This window comes from Camponotus floridanus, unplaced genomic scaffold (assembly GCF_003227725.1).
Source record: "Camponotus floridanus strain SB8 unplaced genomic scaffold, Cflo_v7.5 scaffold18, whole genome shotgun sequence".
Lineage (NCBI taxonomy): Eukaryota > Metazoa > Arthropoda > Insecta > Hymenoptera > Formicidae > Camponotus > Camponotus floridanus.
The window spans coordinates 324,522-342,426 of record NW_020229303.1 but is presented as its reverse complement, the minus strand read 5'-3'; the positions used below and the strand labels follow the sequence as shown (position 1 = coordinate 342,426).

Genomic DNA, 17,905 nt, shown 5'->3' with positions numbered 1-17,905 from the left:
ATGAAAAATATGATGGCTCGATTCAAGGAGCGTTGGGCATCCGTCAAGCCTCGAGGGCCATTTCAGCCAACGACAGCGATTTCAGCTGTGCTATTATCTCCGGCAATCATATGACTCCTCCGCACGTGACTTTATTTACAGTAGACTTACACTCCCGCGAACATGTATGGTGCAGTTCCGCGTGACATGATAGACCGCGGGGACATGAGTCTGATGAGCGATGCGGGCTAACTATAGACGACGGGCCGTGGCTTTATGATGCCGTTGCTCGATAAGTTGCTGCCTCTGAAGAAGAGTAGTCTACGCGAAAGTGTCGAGAACCTAGTGTCCGGTGCGCGAACAGCTGAGAATGATAGGTGAGCAAGAGATCGCGCGCGCGGCTCCATTTCGGAGCACGGTTCCTTATCGTCGATATTCTTTGCGGAGCATTCATCCTTATCACGATATTATTTCACGCCCCATCACATCGATCGTTTGCATTATTGTCATTTTATATTAGTGTTAGAAAAGTTGAGTTTTTTTTTAAAATAGCGCGAGATACATTTACATATCATCCGAGCAATCAAATAAAAATGATAATTACGTCGAGTGAAGAATTGATAATGAAGAGTCAATTGAAAACATGGAATTATCGTATCAGAGAAATTGATGATTACCTAACTTGCTATACACTGTGATTATTTTGTTCCACTTACTTGTTTTCATCTGTTTTACCAACGTGATGTCAAAGCGACCGCGCGTCGAGTCATTTGAGAGAGATATCATGAGAGTTTTATCATGGTTCTTTCTTATGTATGCAAATTTTTATGCTACATAATAATTGCTGGCTTTTAGTATCAAATTCTTTCATTTCTTTTCCTTTCCTTTATTACAGTTAATAAATCAAGGCATTATTGATAATTATATAAATTAATAATATTTAGCATTATACATATATAATAAATTAATAATATAACGTAGAATAATATAAAAACGTATTAATTAATAATATAAAATAATATAAAAATGTGTATTATATTTATTTATAATAGAATTAAAATATATTTATATCTTTTTGTATTTATTGTAAATCGATTACATGAATATGTTTTAAGATTTTCTTTCGGAAATGAGATTTTTCTCCGCAATAATGCAAGAATAAAAGTATAATTATTAGAATAATATATTGTATAATATATTAAATTTATGCACTTGTTAAGCACATATATGTTTTAATCATCTGGCATGCAGGTGAAAATTGTAAATGTGATTATTTTATAGGAACTCTGTGTCGCTTCTTGGAGCGGACCAAGTTCGAATTTTACTATTTAGAGAATGTGAATGGCGCGGTAGGAAACTTCTCTTCGATTCGATGACGGTGCAGAAGCATCAAAGTAAAAGCGAGACTGTATGCACAGTGATAAACAACAATGCAGAGGGAAAGTGCGAGACGTCTTTTAATATAGGAACCACTCGTGACTTCGAGGTAATTACGAGTTTCACTCAACAAACGAATTATATATGTAATTATTAACAATGTTAAATTATTTGTCTCGTTACAATTTATGATAATAATATTCTTCATATATCAGTTTTTCATGTATTTTTAAATTTTTAATTGATTATGAAAGAGAAGGCAAATATGACTTGATAATATTTTCTATATTTATTATATCTGTAAAATAAATCTTCATTTTGTTTATAATAGAGATAGTAATTTTTGTTTTATATTTCTGTTTTATATTATAATATATATTTAATTAAACAAGATGCTTTTAATTATAAAATGAAATTATAACTTTCTAGCATTTACATTTCTAACATATAAAAATTAAATATTGTTAACAAAATATAGCATTTCAAATTTTTAGCAAAATGCGATCGAAGATGATGTGAACTTACTGAGCGAAATGGTATTCGGTACTGTGGCGATGACATACAGAGGATCATCGTTTAAAGTAAGTCAATCGATAAAAAAATCTTATTTTTTAATTTATCTTGTCATAATATTATATCATAGATTTATTTTGATTATTAATTTATTTTTTCACAATTTGAAGGTTCATTCGATGAATTCTCCGCCATGCATTATGTGCACGAAGATTTTTCCAGCGACAGAACACAGCACATGCAGGATAAAGTAAATTATTTTCCACTGTTTCTTTCATAAAATACTTTTCTTAATTTTTAAAATACTTTTCTTAATTTTTACTTGTTATTTGATTGCATTATAGTGAAAGAATTTTGGATGAAGGACGATCAATGCATGTAGATTCTGCTTCCAGCAATACTAGTATGCGCTCCTCTTGTAAGTATATTAATATTAATTTTACGTTCATTCGAAATAACTTCAAATACAAAATACAATAAAGATTAACCCTTTCAGCTCCTCGATTAGATATATTTTTTGAAGAATGGAATTTAAAAAAAGACATATCAGTTTACCTTATTATGGCCATACTTCTTTATATCCTTATTAAATTTTTAATACATCTTGTATGGAGAACAGATTTTTAAAAAAAGATTTAGAAAATGGAATTTTAAAAAAATTATTCTTTGCTATCATAATCTTACTTATATGATATTCATTAATTTTTACAATTTTGCAAATAATCTGTTCAATTTTAAATGACAAAAATTGAATGAATAAAAATGTCACAAATAGTTGGAAGGGTTATTAAAAGTAGTGCCAGAATAAACCCTGATTAGGTTTCCATCGCAGACTCTCGGCCTAGTTCCGGCAATTTATCGGGTAACGATTTGCTCGCGGGTCCGCGGAAGAATTCGACCTGCTCGAGTATCGGCAGCGGTTTGGACATAGATGTAACACCTCGGACGGGTAGTAAGTTCACGTCAAACGATTAGAGCAAGATTCATTGCTGGTGTATTCACATCGTATCATGATCCAGGTTCGCAATCGTTGGAGAGTAACAGCTCGTCCGGCATCGGCAGTCTCACTAGCTTGCGTAGAAGATGGTTGAGGGCGGTCTCGACTTCTCTCGGACGATCGGATTCCGATGATGCTTTCGGGATGCTGCACTGGAGCGAAAATGGAAACGACGGGCGTGACGGATACAGGAAACGTCACAAAACCAGGCTAGGTTTGACGATGTTGGTGCAATTGGCTCAGGGCCACGAAAGGTATAGAATTACATGCATGTATTTATATAATCTATATATATTTATACAAAAAAAACATCTCTCTAAATATAAATATAATAATTTTAAATATCTTTTGTTAATCATAATAAAAAACAAAAATTAAAGATACGAGTAATTGTAACTGAAAAAAATTGAGAGATTATTTTTAATTTGTGTGTGATAAAGGATTGTTATAAATAGATGAAAAATATTTGCAGCCAGATAAAGGCGCGCCTTTTAGAACACATGGCTCTCTTAGAAGGAATGCTGGATCGTTTAAGATACTTTTGCATTGAGACCAACAAAGTCAATGGTTCAACCTGCAAGATACAGCTGGCTGATAGAATATGCGGAGCGACGTCTCGATTTGTCATTTCGCTGTTACACATACTTCTCAACGTCAGTGTCGACGTTAATACCCGTGCACCTCTGCTGTGGCATGATGTTTTACTCAACTCGGTGACAGTATATGATAATACGAATATCTTACATCGCAGTTTGCAACAAATGTGTCAATTATTTGACGAGATCGATACAAAGTCGACAAATTTGTAAGTATAGGACTATATATCTCTATTTATAATAAACGTACATTTATTTCTGTGTCTTTCAGCTTTCTAAGTACCGTAGTAACAGCTGTATTAACGTATCATCTTGGATGGATATACACCGTGCAATCTCCGCGTGATCGACAAATGGTAAATAAGAAAATCATAAGAATAACTTTAAGAATTATTTGAATATAAAAATTGTATATATTAATTTAGGGATTAAAAAAAAATTTAAAGATGTTAATAATGCAATTTTACTTGTTTAATACAGGTAGAGTTGTATGCTAGTATTGTAAAGTTATAATAATAAAATTAAACGTATTTTTTAATTGCCTTAATTTATTATTATAACTTTAACAGGAAAATTTATTAAAATTCCGGTGATGACACTTACCTTTATTTTTAGATCGAGAAATTGGGCAATTTGTATTCTTGCAATCCGCTTTGGGCGCAGCTTGGCGATTTGTACGGCGCGTTAGGCAACCCCGTGAAAGTGGCACATACCGTAGTTGCGGGGGATCCTCGAAAGACCGATCTGATTAATTCCGTCTTGTCGTTTCTGTCTTATTTTATTCGCAGCGGGATGATACAGAAACGTCGGGAGTACCGTTGTTCGTTGCAACAGGACGTGCAAATGGCGACGAATTTATTGGAGCAGGCATGCATTAAGCGACCGCATCTGTTCGGTAACAGAAGGCCGACGTGCGCTTTCAACGATCGAGATGCCGCGATTCGCAGATGCGAATCACGCGTTTTGCCATCGCGTAAACCAACGCGATCGCCTGATACCAACGATATTAACACGCTCGGCGATGGTATTGTGCAGTATCCCGTGGAACGATCGAGGATTTCGCGATCCGTCAGCCCCTTGAAGCGTAGCGACACTATGAAATCCGGCCTTGACACGCTCATGACGAAGTCAACCGAGGCGTCGGTAGACTTCAAACTGCCAGCAAAGGAATTTTCGCCGCGCGAAAACGGGACCGAGAAATACGAGCAGAACCCTCAATCGCTTAAGGATAACGAGAGAACTTATGTATCGAGCAAAGTGAAAATAATCGTTAGCGAGATTGAATCTCAGGAGGATGTAACATCGAAGAGAGAATATCAGCCGCAAAATTATTCGGAGTACCCGTTACTGAGCTTCGAAAAGAAGCTGAATGCGCTCGGGTCCGAAGAAAATCTCGCGGCCGGAAAGGCTGAACTGCAGCATCCGTTTGATGACAATGTGGATCCGCTAAAAATGTTTTATAATAGACCCGAGTTGCCGCTCAACGTGGATGGCGGATTTGTCGACGACTTTAAGGAATCGCAGGTCTTCTTCACTCTCGGAGGTGAAGATAAATCCGTAAAATTGCCGCCGAGACCGCGATTCGGTAATACGTGTCAGTGTTCGTACACGTTCACGAAAGGGGTGCCGAGCACATCCGCACAACTTCCGGAGGGTGTGCTGAGAAAGATCATTCAGCGAAACTTTCCTGAATCATCAAAGAGCATACAGCCGCCACCGGGGGCGACGTCTGGTATGGCTGCGAGTTCCACTGGCTTTTGTTTAAAATGCAACGGTCGGGGATACATTGCCTCGCAAGATTACGATGGTAACAAACAAGTATTGGAAACACCGACAAACGCGACGGAAGTATTGCGTACAGGAAGTTCCGAAGGTGGTAGAAGCATAAAATTAGCGCGGTCAAACAGTCTGGAGGCTCTAATGGAAGCCAATAGCGTCGTCGAGCTACCAATGCCACAGTTAGTGTATTTCCCATAATAATATCCTTTAAAAATGCAATCTTTAAATTAATTTAAGTTTTTTTGTTAGAAAATTAAATTAATTAAAATTCATAAAAAGGCCAGTTTCAACATTTTTCAATTTTATGTACGACTAACATTCTATTTTAATTTCATGATCTCATTAAAACAAATTATTTGTTTCATTATGATGACGTTGCAGGTCGAGAAAGGTTTCATCAAATAAAGATTTAGTCAGAGAAACGGATTTCACGAAGACTCTTGTCCGAAATAAAATAATGCACGACGAGACCAACACCTTAGATATGGGCTACACGTGGGGTTTAGTACTACAGGGTGTTACCAAGAAGAAGAAGAGGAGAAAAAGAAAAAAAAATTCGGAATACGAGAAGGACAACGCCGAGATTGAGACGGAGGAGAAGTGGTGGTCATATATGCGGGAAGAAGTTATGGCCAGCGTTCGATTCCCTACAATCGATCAACCAGTCGCGGAGGCACTTTGCGTGCTGGCTGATCTGGACACGTGGCACGTCGGGGTCCTGTCGAACAATACGCCCTGTCAAAATCCGCCCTTGCCAGTCGGGATGTCACGTCTGGTGTCGAACATGTTGGAATCTTTCGCCTATGTATGGCGAAATTATCATTCTCCTGTTCACGTGAGATCTTTTTTAATAATTTAATTAATCATCTCTCTTTGTATGTTTTTTTTCCTTAATAAATTATTCTTTCGAATCAAACCGATGTTTCAGTGTATAGGAATTCTGGAGGCTAAACTGAGGGAATTATGGTTGAGAAGCGAAGCATTGGCAGAAATGATGATGACCGTGGAAGTGTGCGATACCAATGTGAACACTTTAACCAATGCTCTTGATCTCGACGCAGCCGACATACCGCTTCTACTTGCGGTCGCGACCACTCATTCTCCGGAAATAACGCAACGATTTGGTTTTACGCTAACTTAAATCCGTTCAATTGTTTATACTGGTGTTCTACTTACTCTACTTGGTATTTTATAGATATACATATATATATTTCTGAATATAACGTATCAATATACGCTCTGATATTTTTGACCAAGAGAAACTAACTTTATATTTTTCGAATATACGCAAATAATAACGTAATTTTATGATTAAATATATAGTAATATTTAAATTTTAATTTTAAATTATAAATTACATAAATTGAATATCACATTTTATTCATGCTCTCAGCGTCTTATTGCGAATTAGCTCTCGTCTCTAACATGAAATCGGACTGATTCTGACTAATAGAATGTGTGTATGTGTGTATATTGTTCGTATTTGGTTTTTTTATATGATTTATGCAAATTTATAGTTGTACACTTCATTAATAAAATTCGAATGAACTTTTTTATCCTGTTGTATTCTTCAAAAATTCCTCGGTATTTTCATCAATTTTTTAAATTAATAAATTACATTATATTTTGTTGGTTTAAAATACAAATGGAATTTTTAATATAAATTTACATATGCACACATATAATGTGAAACTTTAATGAAATGAATTTATCCGTTTTTCAACAACAAATTGGAAATTTTATCAATATCTCGAAGTGATGGTAAATAACGTCACATGATTTGGCCATTTTTGTATTTAAAATGTATAAAAATTATGACAATTTAATTAAATTTTTCGCTCTATTTTTGTGGTTTTATTCGATGTGAGATCAGCATTTATATAAATTATACCAAGAATCATGGAGATTTGCCCCCCTGATCCGTGAGCTTTGACACCGCAATAACTCGTTAATTGAATTTTGAATTGTTTTCGATATCATATGTATTTCTTATATATTTACAAAAAACGTATCTTTTTAAAATAAATATTTATTTAAAAGTAAATAATAAACGTAATAATTTTTATCTGCAGACCTAGGCAAATTCCGCAGCAGTCAATTATTGAAGCAAAAAATAAAATTCGGGTAAGTTTACAGAAAAAAGATTACTCTGTGATATTTGTGTTTGATGTTTTAGTATTTTTTTCACTCTATATATTGTACATTTTTTTCTGGAACATAACATATTTTAGCTAGGTCATGATGCATGTTGCAACTGTTGCTGCTGTTGTATGCCACAGCCCACATGCTACGTGAGTTGACATGTTCTAATATTTATATACAATTGTATTGATATATTCATTATTTTAAAGAGGCATAAATTAAAGAGAGCAAAAATGATCTTTACAGAAATATATCCAACCGGAGGTATCGAAATCCTTCGCGCCTCTTCGTGTAAGTAGTTTAAAGGAAATAAATTTTTAATTTTCCATGAAATTTTTATGAAATTTCTTCCTAGAAAATTTTTTCTTTCTAGTATTATTCGAAATCGGACGTACCAATGGAAAAAGATACAACATATCGACTCTCTTACTGGGAAGGCCCGAGTTCTACAGTGGAACCTATCCGTCCCGAGGACAATCTGATATGCGGTGACGCACCAATATCTGACGAAACGACACATAAAGTATGACAATATTTTACTTACGACGACTCGTCGGCAGATAATTGATTATTCTTTCAGATGAGTTATTTTGGCAACTGGTGCGTGAAAACAGATCCGCCAATAACACCCTGCGACAGGCAATTGCTAGGTAGAGGTCCGATGGAAGATGTCACGACACATAAACACGATTATTTATGGAAATACACCGATCGTATTCAACCCATAAAAGTGCAGGATAATTTGTATTGTCCCTGTGCTGCTTTGTCCGGTAACTTCTACTGTGCCAGATAAGAATATCTAATTTTTTACAATTATAATCTAGTAACCTTCAGTATTTAATAAAGATCAAATCTAATGTGACATTTTAATTATGATAAGATTTTAATTGTTCAATTAATTAACTAATAACATGTCGAAAACAGACGATACGACGTATCGTTTGAGCTACTACAACTCCTCCTGCTTAATTCCCACACCTTCTTATGCGCCGATTAAAAAATATGTCAAATCGGATGTACCAATGGAAGATTATACGACTTATAAGCTTAGTTATTGGCCGAATGAGATCCCTATAAAAGTGAATCATTCTAAAATCTATTTTATCCATAATTCGTATTTTAATAAATTTTAATGAGTATTCCTTTTTTATTTTTGAATAATTTTTTATATCTATTTTTTTATATCTATTACTTCAAATTATATATTAATATAATATTTTATTAATTTATAGTATTTTGCGTGTGCAAGTTGAACAAAATTTTTTATATATTTATTATGTAATTATTTATACTTCTTCAGGAGGAGCAATCAAAAAGAGAATATTGTCGCCCGGTGACGCCGATGGACGGATGCACGACTTATAGATTAAGTTACTGGCCTCACTGCGGTGAAAAGCCTCCCGAACCTTTTATCCAGCCGGAGAACGAAAACTTATTGAACGGCGGTTGCTGCTTCGATGACAATACCACGTATCGTCTTAGCTATTTCGGGTGTGGCGGTGATAAGCCGCCAGATCCCATTCGCCAGCCTGGCAATATAATTTTTTCACCATGTCCGCTCTCTCATGACACCGTCAATCGGGTGAGCATATTCGTGCGAAATTGCACTTTCACGGTGAATTCGATGCGCGGATGACACACTAAATCAGGTCGACATTGTCGAGTGCATTATGCGACGATTACGAGATAATTTTCTCCAATTGCCTAACAATCGTTGCGTCTCCTCGTAGATTGATTCGACTGCCATCTTTCTATTGAGCCTTAATGCTATTGTAATGAAATGACAACAATAAATATTCTTGTAAGATTGAGAACGTCGATTTTCTCGTTTCAACATCGTGAAATACAAAAACGATAAAATCTCTATTAATCATCAATTAAAATTTTTTAATAATCTAGATCGCGTGCAATTATTTGTTTGAACCATATCAATTTAATTCTTACAATTCTTTTGAAGTTTCTTCAATTGATTGCACTTTTGTTGCAGCTGAGTTTCCTGGGCAATTGGTGCATCAAACAGGAAACACCTATCACGCCTTGCCATAAGGAATTATTAGGCAGAGGCCCGATGCAGGATGAAACTACTCAGAAGCACGATTACACCTGGAAACGTGTGATACCGCCGACAGAGTTTCGGCCAGAAAACAATCTCACTTTCTCGCCTTCGCCGCTAGAATGTAAGTTGCAATGTAGTCTTGTATAAGATTTTATTAAATATAATTTAATTAGTTTATAAAATATTATTTGCAATATTTATTTCCTTGACGTTTCTTTCTTGATTAAAGAATCTTAGAGACTGTATGATTGCTCCATTTGATTTTTTTATTTCCAACGTATGATTATTTCAGCCTGCACGACTCATAGATTATCTTACATACCGAACAATCATGAATATCTGCTGCCTAATAAATCGTACGCACCCATATGCAAGTATCAGCAATCTGACGTTCCGATGGAATCCGAGACTACGATGCGACTGAGTTACCAACCCGTGGAATCAGCTGATCAGATCGAGAAATCATGCTCTGTGGCTGCCTACTATCCACCCGTTAATCCTATGGAGGACAATACCACGTACAATTTGAGGTTTGATATTTTTTACTCTTAACTAATTATTTGTTAATTTAATTTTTCAGAAAATTCCTATTACATTTTTGTTGTCTGTTTATGAATTTTGAAACTAATAATTTTTTTTCTAGCTACATTCCGCCTGGAACTCTCGTTCCACTGTCATCCTGTTCCACTTCTTGTCGCTCTGCCAAGGATTATGAAAGTAAATTCTTATAAAATTCTTCGTATCATTTTTGTATTAAATAATGTATTAAATAATATAAACTGAGGTTTATGTAATTTATTTTAGTGTCACCGCAACAATCTTGTTCCGCATCATAAATGAGAGATGGTAAGCAAAATATATCAAAGAAAAGTATTATTAATATATTAATCAATTTTGATATAAATATTTTTTATAATTTTTTGCAGATATTAAATCATGCGAATGCATATATGAATGTAAATGTCTGCAATGTGTGTACATTGTTGTGATAATAAAATGTCCTTGTGTATTATGACTTTTTAATACTATGCGAAAATTGAGCAAAACGATTAAAACAATTTTACAATCGCACTTTTACAGTTATCATAATCATGTATGATCAATTGCAATGTGAAACTTTTCTTTTTAACTTTTCTGCTGTACTATATAAAAAAAAGAAAAGGATACATTTAATGTATATTTTATTTGATGTAACGATAATTATATAATATTTGATATTATATATAACAATTAAATTGTAATGGATAGTTTAATCGATGATCGATTTATCTGTGACTGTATTCCATTTTGTATGAGCAATGTTCATCAGATTGTATCTACAAGAAGCTACGCTTTAACATGGATCAATGCTAGATGCTAGACTAGACAATATAATATTCGAGCTTCTAGGCGTAAGAACATGAATTTTATGTCACGTCGGAAGTTAATAGCTTCTTGCGTGAAAGTAGTTAGCATATCTATCCATTTGCGTAATAGTCGCGGAGTGTCATCTCCTTTTATAAACACCTTTAAATAAAAGTAACAGAGTGCAAGAGGCAAAAGACACGTTTCCATAAATTATTTTAATTTAACAACTGACTCAGACTCCATCAAGAAATTAAAGACATACATAACGTAGCAGCATAAAATTATATAAAAACTGTTATGCAAAAAATTGATATGTATGTAACATTACACATATATATGATTCTTCAGATTGAACAGCTCGTTCTCATGATTATTTATTTATGCACATGACTAACACGACTGGCTGTACTTTCACTAATTTCTATCTTCGCAGTAGAATCTCCATTAATTGAATATTTGAATAAAATGCTCGATTTTAATTTTCCTGAATATCAAATGGATCATCGTTGTACGAGTTAATTAGAGCTTTTTCATTATAAATTAAAAATGTTAATGTGTTAAAATTAATTAAAGTAATTAATTCTCTGCTTTCTCAAAATTTTAAAAGTTTGGAAACCTAATCGTGGCTTAAAGCGCAAAAGAATACATCTTCTCGATAAGAAACGCGCGAAAGTAATCCGAAGGCCGCGTAACAACAAATGCATTGCGCTAATCGGAAGCGCAGTCGCAGGCCGTTGATCGTGGGCTGTTGCGATGGCATTATTACGCGCATTCTGATGCATATGTAAGTATGCATATTAGAATGCGTTCCTCGCCCATTGTCTTGCTGGTCTCATAATTCGTAAAACTACGAAAGTACATGGATCCGAGATGATCCGCACCCACGATTCTACCGGAAGCGACACGAAAGTTTCGAGTCATCTGCGATGACGATGCGAAATATGACTGAGAAACTCAAGTGTTTCAATATTATATGACATTATATACAGAATCACAATACTATATAATTTATTCGTTGTATGTGTAATTTTTTCAGAGCGCAATGTATGCAGAATATACAGGAATATTTCACATGACATAAGTGAGCGAATAATGGTTCAAATTTAAGTTAGTATTAATTTAATTATCGCAGATGATATTTTTACGAAATATCTTAATATTTTAGATCAATATTTATATATGTGTGTAATGAACCATATCGAGATTAAATGGATCAATTTATTAATCAATTCATTGAAGTTATAGTTTTATCACAATGAAGTAGAGCGCAACGTTTTTGCAAACAATAGCAGCCATTGGAAAGCTATTGAAAGAGCGATGATAGGTTTCAGCCAAGAGTAAGGTCGTCTCGGGCAATGAGATAATCGGAGCAGGACGATTCTCGGTACCACGATCTCAGGGAGATCTCGACACGATCGCTCACGAAAGAAGCGACGATCCCACACGCATTTACTTTGGTAAATATGTAGGCTTCTCGCCATAAAGCACACGAAGCATCTTTCGAGGCCTCCTCGAGAAGGGGTAAAGTGAGAGTGGCTATAAAAGAGGATTTCTTTCCTCTCTTGGGATCGCAGTCGATCTCGTTGGTTTGCGACTATCTCCTTGCGTTTGTACTCCAACGTATTCCCTTCGTCGTTTTTATCTTGTTACAAGGTGCACGTCTCGTGAGTCAGGATGAAATACGTGGTAAGTAACCGTGAGGACCATCTTCCGGAACGTCAATCGAGCGCGAAGCGATTTTGCCTTTAAAGTAAAAAAAAAGATACTATTGTGTTCTTTCCATTGTTCTTGATCATCTGACTGTAAAGGAAGTATCAAAAAGATGATATGATTAATCAATATTGAATATTAATTTTATTTATTTTTTATTTAACTTATTTTTTATCTATTCTTTTAATTTTTAGAGAAAAAGACAACATAAATATAATATTATATATATATATATATATATATATATATATATAAAATTTTCTAAAACAACGACGATTTTAAAAATTAATTTTTAAATTAAATAGAGTTTAAATAACTTAATTTATAGTAATTAAGAATTTGAAAAATTATATATTACATATAATAATATATTTATAAATATATTTTTAATTATCAAAAGATTATTAGACAAACGATAATAGCGAAAAAACTGATGCTTGTAGAATCTTAAGAACTTATCATTGTCGTTGATACATTGATATAATCTGCATTTATTAATTTGTATGCACGAGATTTATCGTTGAGGTGATGAAATAAAAAGTGTGTGGGAATAACTTTACATAATCCAAAGATTGAGACTTTGGATTTCACAATCACTTTCCTCAAATAAACATATTCGTTCATGATATATTTTTATAATATATTGAACTTATATTGAATAATATAATATTTTTGAACATATTTTCTTTAAAAAGATCGGCAACAATTAATATTATATCTACATATGTTAGATTTATAATTTTTCCCTTTTTTTAGTAATCAATACAGAATCAATTTTAACGAATTAATTATAAATGTTGTACAAGAAAGAAAAATGACAAAAAAAAATTATAAGAAAATAAAATTACAACAAAGGAAACAGCAATATTATAAAGATAAGTTCTCGATTAAATCGATAAACGATAAAATCGAAACGATAATGGAACTAGTAACGCGATATTAAGAAACATAGGCGGGATTCACGATAGGTTGGGATGAAATGGGACGGACCCCAATGGGTCAGGAGTTAAATGACCCCTGTTGGCATTTGCTTCTTACTTTCACTCATCTCCTGAGAGCGCATCGCCGATTTCGTAGCAGAGAAATCGATAAATTCACTTTGGCATTCGTGTTACGCTCTTCCGTATCTACCCTCGTCCATCATTTGATCCGCTAATTCCTCCAGTTTCAGAATGTCGATTAGAAAGGGACGTAAACTGACGTAATCTGAACCCTATGATATAATGTTTCTACTTAATGACATAATTGCATTGCATCAATCGCATTGTTGCGTTTAAGATATGCGTTTTAGAAATATATCTTAATTACGCATTTTCATAATCGAGACAGAAAAATATCATTTGTTGTCTTTCAGGTGTTAGCAATGATTCTGGGATTGGCGGTGGCACAAGATCCAAATTTTCATGGACGCAACTATCAGCAGGATGATGGACAACATCAGGTCGACAGTAGACGACCTACATCTACTACGCCCATCCCGATCTTGCACTGGAACAAGCAACAGGAACACGATGGAACTTATAAAACTAGGTACAATTATATTTTCTATACTTTTAATTCAAGACACAGTTGTATTAAAAATAAAAAAAATTATTAAAAAGTTGAAAATATTAAAAAATAAAAATATTAAAAAAATTAATTATTAAATAAAGAATTGAATATTGCGAAAATAATTAGCCATATATATTTTATATTAGTTAGCATTTTTTGAGAGAAGAAAATTTTCTAAAAAATAGTACTAAAAATAATTATATGAAATTTCAAATCTTTAAAGTCTGCCTTGTTTTTATATAATAATTTTTCTTATACACTTTCTTATATTATATATGCAAACATATATATATATATATATATATATATATATATTTCGTCGATACAATGTATTTTATGTCCATCATATAGTATTTATATCGCCCAATAAAATATTCATTACACGAGAATTTGACGTAATCCCGAAGACACCGATGCAATCCTGGACCGGCTTCATTATTTGAATCTGTCTTGAATCTGTGCGAGCTTCGGCAACGATCATTTTAATATTATGTAATACAGTCCGATTTCTGAGCCATACGTTTGCGCAATCGATTATTTAACGTCCTGGTGATTTGCATCTTGCAGTTACGAAACGGGCAACAACATCATTGCCGAAGAAAGCGGCTACATCAAGACCATCGGTGAAGGTGAAGACCGGGCGGAGGCGATCGTTCAGCAAGGCACCTTCTCGTACACGAGTCCCGAGGGACAGCTGATCACCATTCACTACACCGCCGACGAGACCGGCTTTCACGCTCAGGGCGATCACATTCCCACGCCACCACCCGTTAGCGAAGAGATCCAGAAAGGCCTCGACCTCATCTACGCGGGCATTCGTCAGCAAGAGGTAAGTATACTCACGACCTTTCCTCTTCCGTCCAACCCTCATTGCCGATTACTGAAAGACCCTCGGATACTCTTTTCATGCTTACTTTAGTGACTATTCGAGACTGCATGAAATTCCATAAGATAGAATTTAATCAACGATAAATTCGTATAATAAAATAATTTTATGCACGATTTTATTATTATTCGTAATTAAGAAAGTAATTAAATTCTCGCAAAGTAATTAAATTTACGTAATTAAATTTTCAATTCGACTGACTATCTGAGATTCTAAAATGGATACTGGTATTTAAAACTGTATCTGTGAAAAAGAATGTAAAAATTAACAAACAGATACTACAAGATATAAAACTATTAAAGAAACTATTGAGATTCATTCATGGAGAGGGGAAAAGAAAGGGATAATATTTATTGCTGCATTCAACATTAAAATCCATTCACAATTTCCTGTCCTCAATTATCCCTACTTGTTCCCCTCCTCTCTCATCATTCCTTATCACATCTGTTCATGTTCACATTCATGTTCACCTTTATGGGAGACGTTCTCCTCGATCTTATGGGAAAAACTTCTGTTTCGCCATAGCTAGCATAGGTCACTGTTTCCACAAGCGGGATTTGTGAAAAGTCATTCAGTTATCCGTATACTAAGTGAGCGCACTTGCGAAATCATGATAGCGATCCATATCGATGGAAAGACTAAAGGTATAAATGACTTGCGCAAAAAGAAGAGAAGCGAAAAGGTAGCTACTTGCTATCGTACACGGTTTCCTTTCGACTCTCATTAATCACTTGTGTCTCTACAATAGGGCTACCAATTTTCTTCAGCTTTTACTTTCGTTCGTATAGAAAAGTACAATCTTACAGCATAACACAGATAGATCTATGCTGAGAGGTCTGCGCGTAATTAAAATTACTTCATAAACAACGATAATTAACATTCTATCAAATGAATCCATCAAAATTTCATATTTATATTTTAAATTAAATTATATTTCTATATTTTTTATTTTTAAGTTATTTTATATTTCTCATTTTCTATATTTTATCTCACGCGCAAGGGAGAAGAGCAATTTTTTAATTAAACTTTGAAATATGAAGGGAAGAGAAAGACGCTGAACGATTTTTATGAAAATTATTTTTTATATAATGATAATAAATATAATTCTAATGCTTGCGACATTCAAATAATCTCTATATTTGATTTCGATCAAAGAATAAAAATCAGATTTATTTGTATCTCATATCAAACTAGCAGGGGCAATTTATTGAAATTTATGTTTTACATTTTAGGAAGAAGAAGCCCGTGCAGCGGCCCAAAAGTCGCAAATACCATTGAACCAGCAGATTGATAGGCGAGACGATTACAACAGAAAGTATCAGCAGTGAGCTCCTGTCAAGCCTCCTGCGATATAGTGCATTTACAGCACTGTATCATTCAAGAAATAGCAATTAAGTTGTTAAGTTACATTATTCCCTCGCGCGTTTCAAATACACTCACCATTATATATACATTTGCAGTAAGAGACATCGCTTGATAAGTTCGTCTTCGTTCTTTCGTCCTTCCACCGTTTGATCATATCGATCCTTTCTTAAATGAGACACTGGCGTAGCATTAATTGATTAATTTCCACATCTCTGTCTCTCTTTTTTCTCTCTTTTTCTTTCTTAGTCTCCTTCTATGGCAAGCCGCTGTCGTAATTGTGTTCTTCGAATGCTGGGAATTGACATTTCTCATTGTATCACGATAAAGAAGAATGTCATAGGAGTAACTCGTACCAGCGACCTAATTTAATCGTCTTTAAGTTTATTTATGGTGCTATTATTTTATATGTTCCATATGTAACAATCTTGTTTTTTTAATATGCAAATTCTTAGAACCTTGACAAACTTTTTAATTTTTCTTTTTATATCATGATGCAACAAAAAAGAATTTTTTTCAAGCATCTTTCCTTTTCACATGTTATAATATCCTTTGCATATAGTATTTTATTTTTTGTGTCTAATTAATATATAATTTATTTAAAATATTTATTTCTTCCTTTTTTATCTTTGGATTATCGTAGAAAAATGTATTTACGAAAATATTAAATTTCGAGTATTTGTTCATTTCTTATTGGTGCAACAACAATTAGGAACAGAAGCACAGAACAATATTTCATGACAAAAAGAATCAAATAATTCATTTTTGAGATAAATAAATGGACACTCTTTCTCAGCCACACATTTTTATGAGTTATTAAACGTATTCTTATGCGTATATCAATTTATATATGGGTATGTAGAACTATTTAATAAACTTTCCGTGAGATAAAAAATCGTCGCTGTAGTATAAACTGTATAAGTGACCGATAAAAATCTATGGTTGATCTATGGTTGATCTATGCTTAGAGATAGGAAAAAAAGAGGAAGGTAGAGAGATAAAAAAGTATGTATGTAACGAAGCAAAGCATGTCTATTTAGTTAGTTTCGTGATACACACAAATCTATAAGAGCGTCAGTCTTCGTGCTCGGAGATAAGAGAAAAGAGAGCGCACTCCGAGGTCAATGAAATTTTTCATGAAATAGCGCGTCAATGCTGGTAAAATTTTAAATGAAGCATGATGCTCGAATAAGCAGATGCTGATGCTTTTGAATGCACGCTGCACTGTCATCATTACAATTATGCGACACGTGATATCCGCGTGCACGTTCCACAATTGCATTGACGTAATACATGAAATATTTTTATATTTGTAATGCACGATAATCGTTCTTTTTGAAATTGAACAAGTACTATAATAAATAGTAAGTATAATTATTGACATTTGTTCAAAAATAATTATGACAAATCTGTAGATTTATAAAGATAGTTTTATAAAACTCCAGAGATTTATAAAGATTAAATTAAAATATAAATATCTCTTTCTAAACAAAAGAATTTTAAATAAATTTTAAATAAATTGATAAAAATAAAAATACTTGATATATAAATAAAATATATTTGATCAGAACGAAATTAGACTTTTGAATATTCTGGTATCAAAGAGAGAG

General features: G+C 33.7%; 3 protein-coding genes across 3 annotated transcripts; all 3 read left to right on the top strand.

The window, feature by feature from the left end:
- Positions 1 to 138: 138 nt before the first annotated feature.
- LOC105255485 (folliculin-interacting protein 1) lies at positions 139 to 6,551 on the top strand. The gene is made up of 12 exons (XM_025407542.1): positions 139 to 356; positions 1,261 to 1,465; positions 1,851 to 1,937; positions 2,040 to 2,119; positions 2,214 to 2,287; positions 2,702 to 2,821; positions 2,889 to 3,120; positions 3,339 to 3,671; positions 3,734 to 3,818; positions 4,078 to 5,420; positions 5,623 to 6,076; positions 6,170 to 6,551. Exons 1-12 carry the CDS (start codon positions 256 to 258, stop codon positions 6,380 to 6,382), a joined length of 3,327 nt encoding a protein of 1,108 aa, XP_025263327.1. The 5' UTR covers positions 139 to 255; the 3' UTR covers positions 6,383 to 6,551.
- Positions 6,552 to 7,316: 765 nt separating this feature from the next.
- Positions 7,317 to 10,595, top strand: LOC105255506 (stabilizer of axonemal microtubules 1-like). Its single transcript, XM_025407543.1, has 12 exons — positions 7,317 to 7,365; positions 7,473 to 7,532; positions 7,630 to 7,674; positions 7,757 to 7,906; positions 7,964 to 8,153; positions 8,308 to 8,462; positions 8,684 to 8,965; positions 9,371 to 9,560; positions 9,732 to 9,969; positions 10,083 to 10,156; positions 10,244 to 10,285; positions 10,366 to 10,595. The coding sequence occupies exons 2-11, from the start codon at positions 7,512 to 7,514 to the stop codon at positions 10,273 to 10,275; spliced, it is 1,377 nt and encodes a 458-aa protein (XP_025263328.1). The 5' UTR covers positions 7,317 to 7,365; positions 7,473 to 7,511; the 3' UTR covers positions 10,276 to 10,285; positions 10,366 to 10,595.
- A 1,750-nt stretch (positions 10,596 to 12,345) lies between these two features.
- Positions 12,346 to 16,400, top strand: LOC105255487 (endocuticle structural glycoprotein SgAbd-2). The gene is made up of 4 exons (XM_011264786.3): positions 12,346 to 12,472; positions 13,851 to 14,026; positions 14,615 to 14,876; positions 16,166 to 16,400. The coding sequence occupies exons 1-4, from the start codon at positions 12,461 to 12,463 to the stop codon at positions 16,259 to 16,261; spliced, it is 546 nt and encodes a 181-aa protein (XP_011263088.1). The 5' UTR covers positions 12,346 to 12,460; the 3' UTR covers positions 16,262 to 16,400.
- The last annotated feature ends 1,505 nt before the right edge of the window (positions 16,401 to 17,905 follow it).

What these genes read in the sequence shown, in the direction of transcription:
- LOC105255485 (XM_025407542.1), top strand. Translation starts at nt 256, where the DNA reads ATGATGCCGTTGCTCGATAAGTTGCTGCCTCTGAAGAAGAGTAGTCTA. An exon ending in CGAACAGCTGAGAATGATAG is followed by an intron (nt 357 to 1,260) that starts GTGAGCAAGAGA and finishes ATTATTTTATAG; the next exon opens with GAACTCTGTGTCGCTTCTTG. An exon ending in TGTAACACCTCGGACGGGTA is followed by an intron (nt 2,822 to 2,888) that starts GTAAGTTCACGT and finishes ATCATGATCCAG; the next exon opens with GTTCGCAATCGTTGGAGAGT.
- LOC105255506 (XM_025407543.1), top strand. Translation starts at nt 7,512, where the DNA reads ATGCCACAGCCCACATGCTAC. An exon ending in AATCCTTCGCGCCTCTTCGT is followed by an intron (nt 7,675 to 7,756) that starts GTAAGTAGTTTA and finishes TTTTCTTTCTAG; the next exon opens with TATTATTCGAAATCGGACGT. An exon ending in CTCATGACACCGTCAATCGG is followed by an intron (nt 8,966 to 9,370) that starts GTGAGCATATTC and finishes CTTTTGTTGCAG; the next exon opens with CTGAGTTTCCTGGGCAATTG.
- LOC105255487 (XM_011264786.3), top strand. An exon ending in GATGGAACTTATAAAACTAG is followed by an intron (nt 14,027 to 14,614) that starts GTACAATTATAT and finishes TGCATCTTGCAG; the next exon opens with TTACGAAACGGGCAACAACA. An exon ending in CGGGCATTCGTCAGCAAGAG is followed by an intron (nt 14,877 to 16,165) that starts GTAAGTATACTC and finishes TTTACATTTTAG; the next exon opens with GAAGAAGAAGCCCGTGCAGC.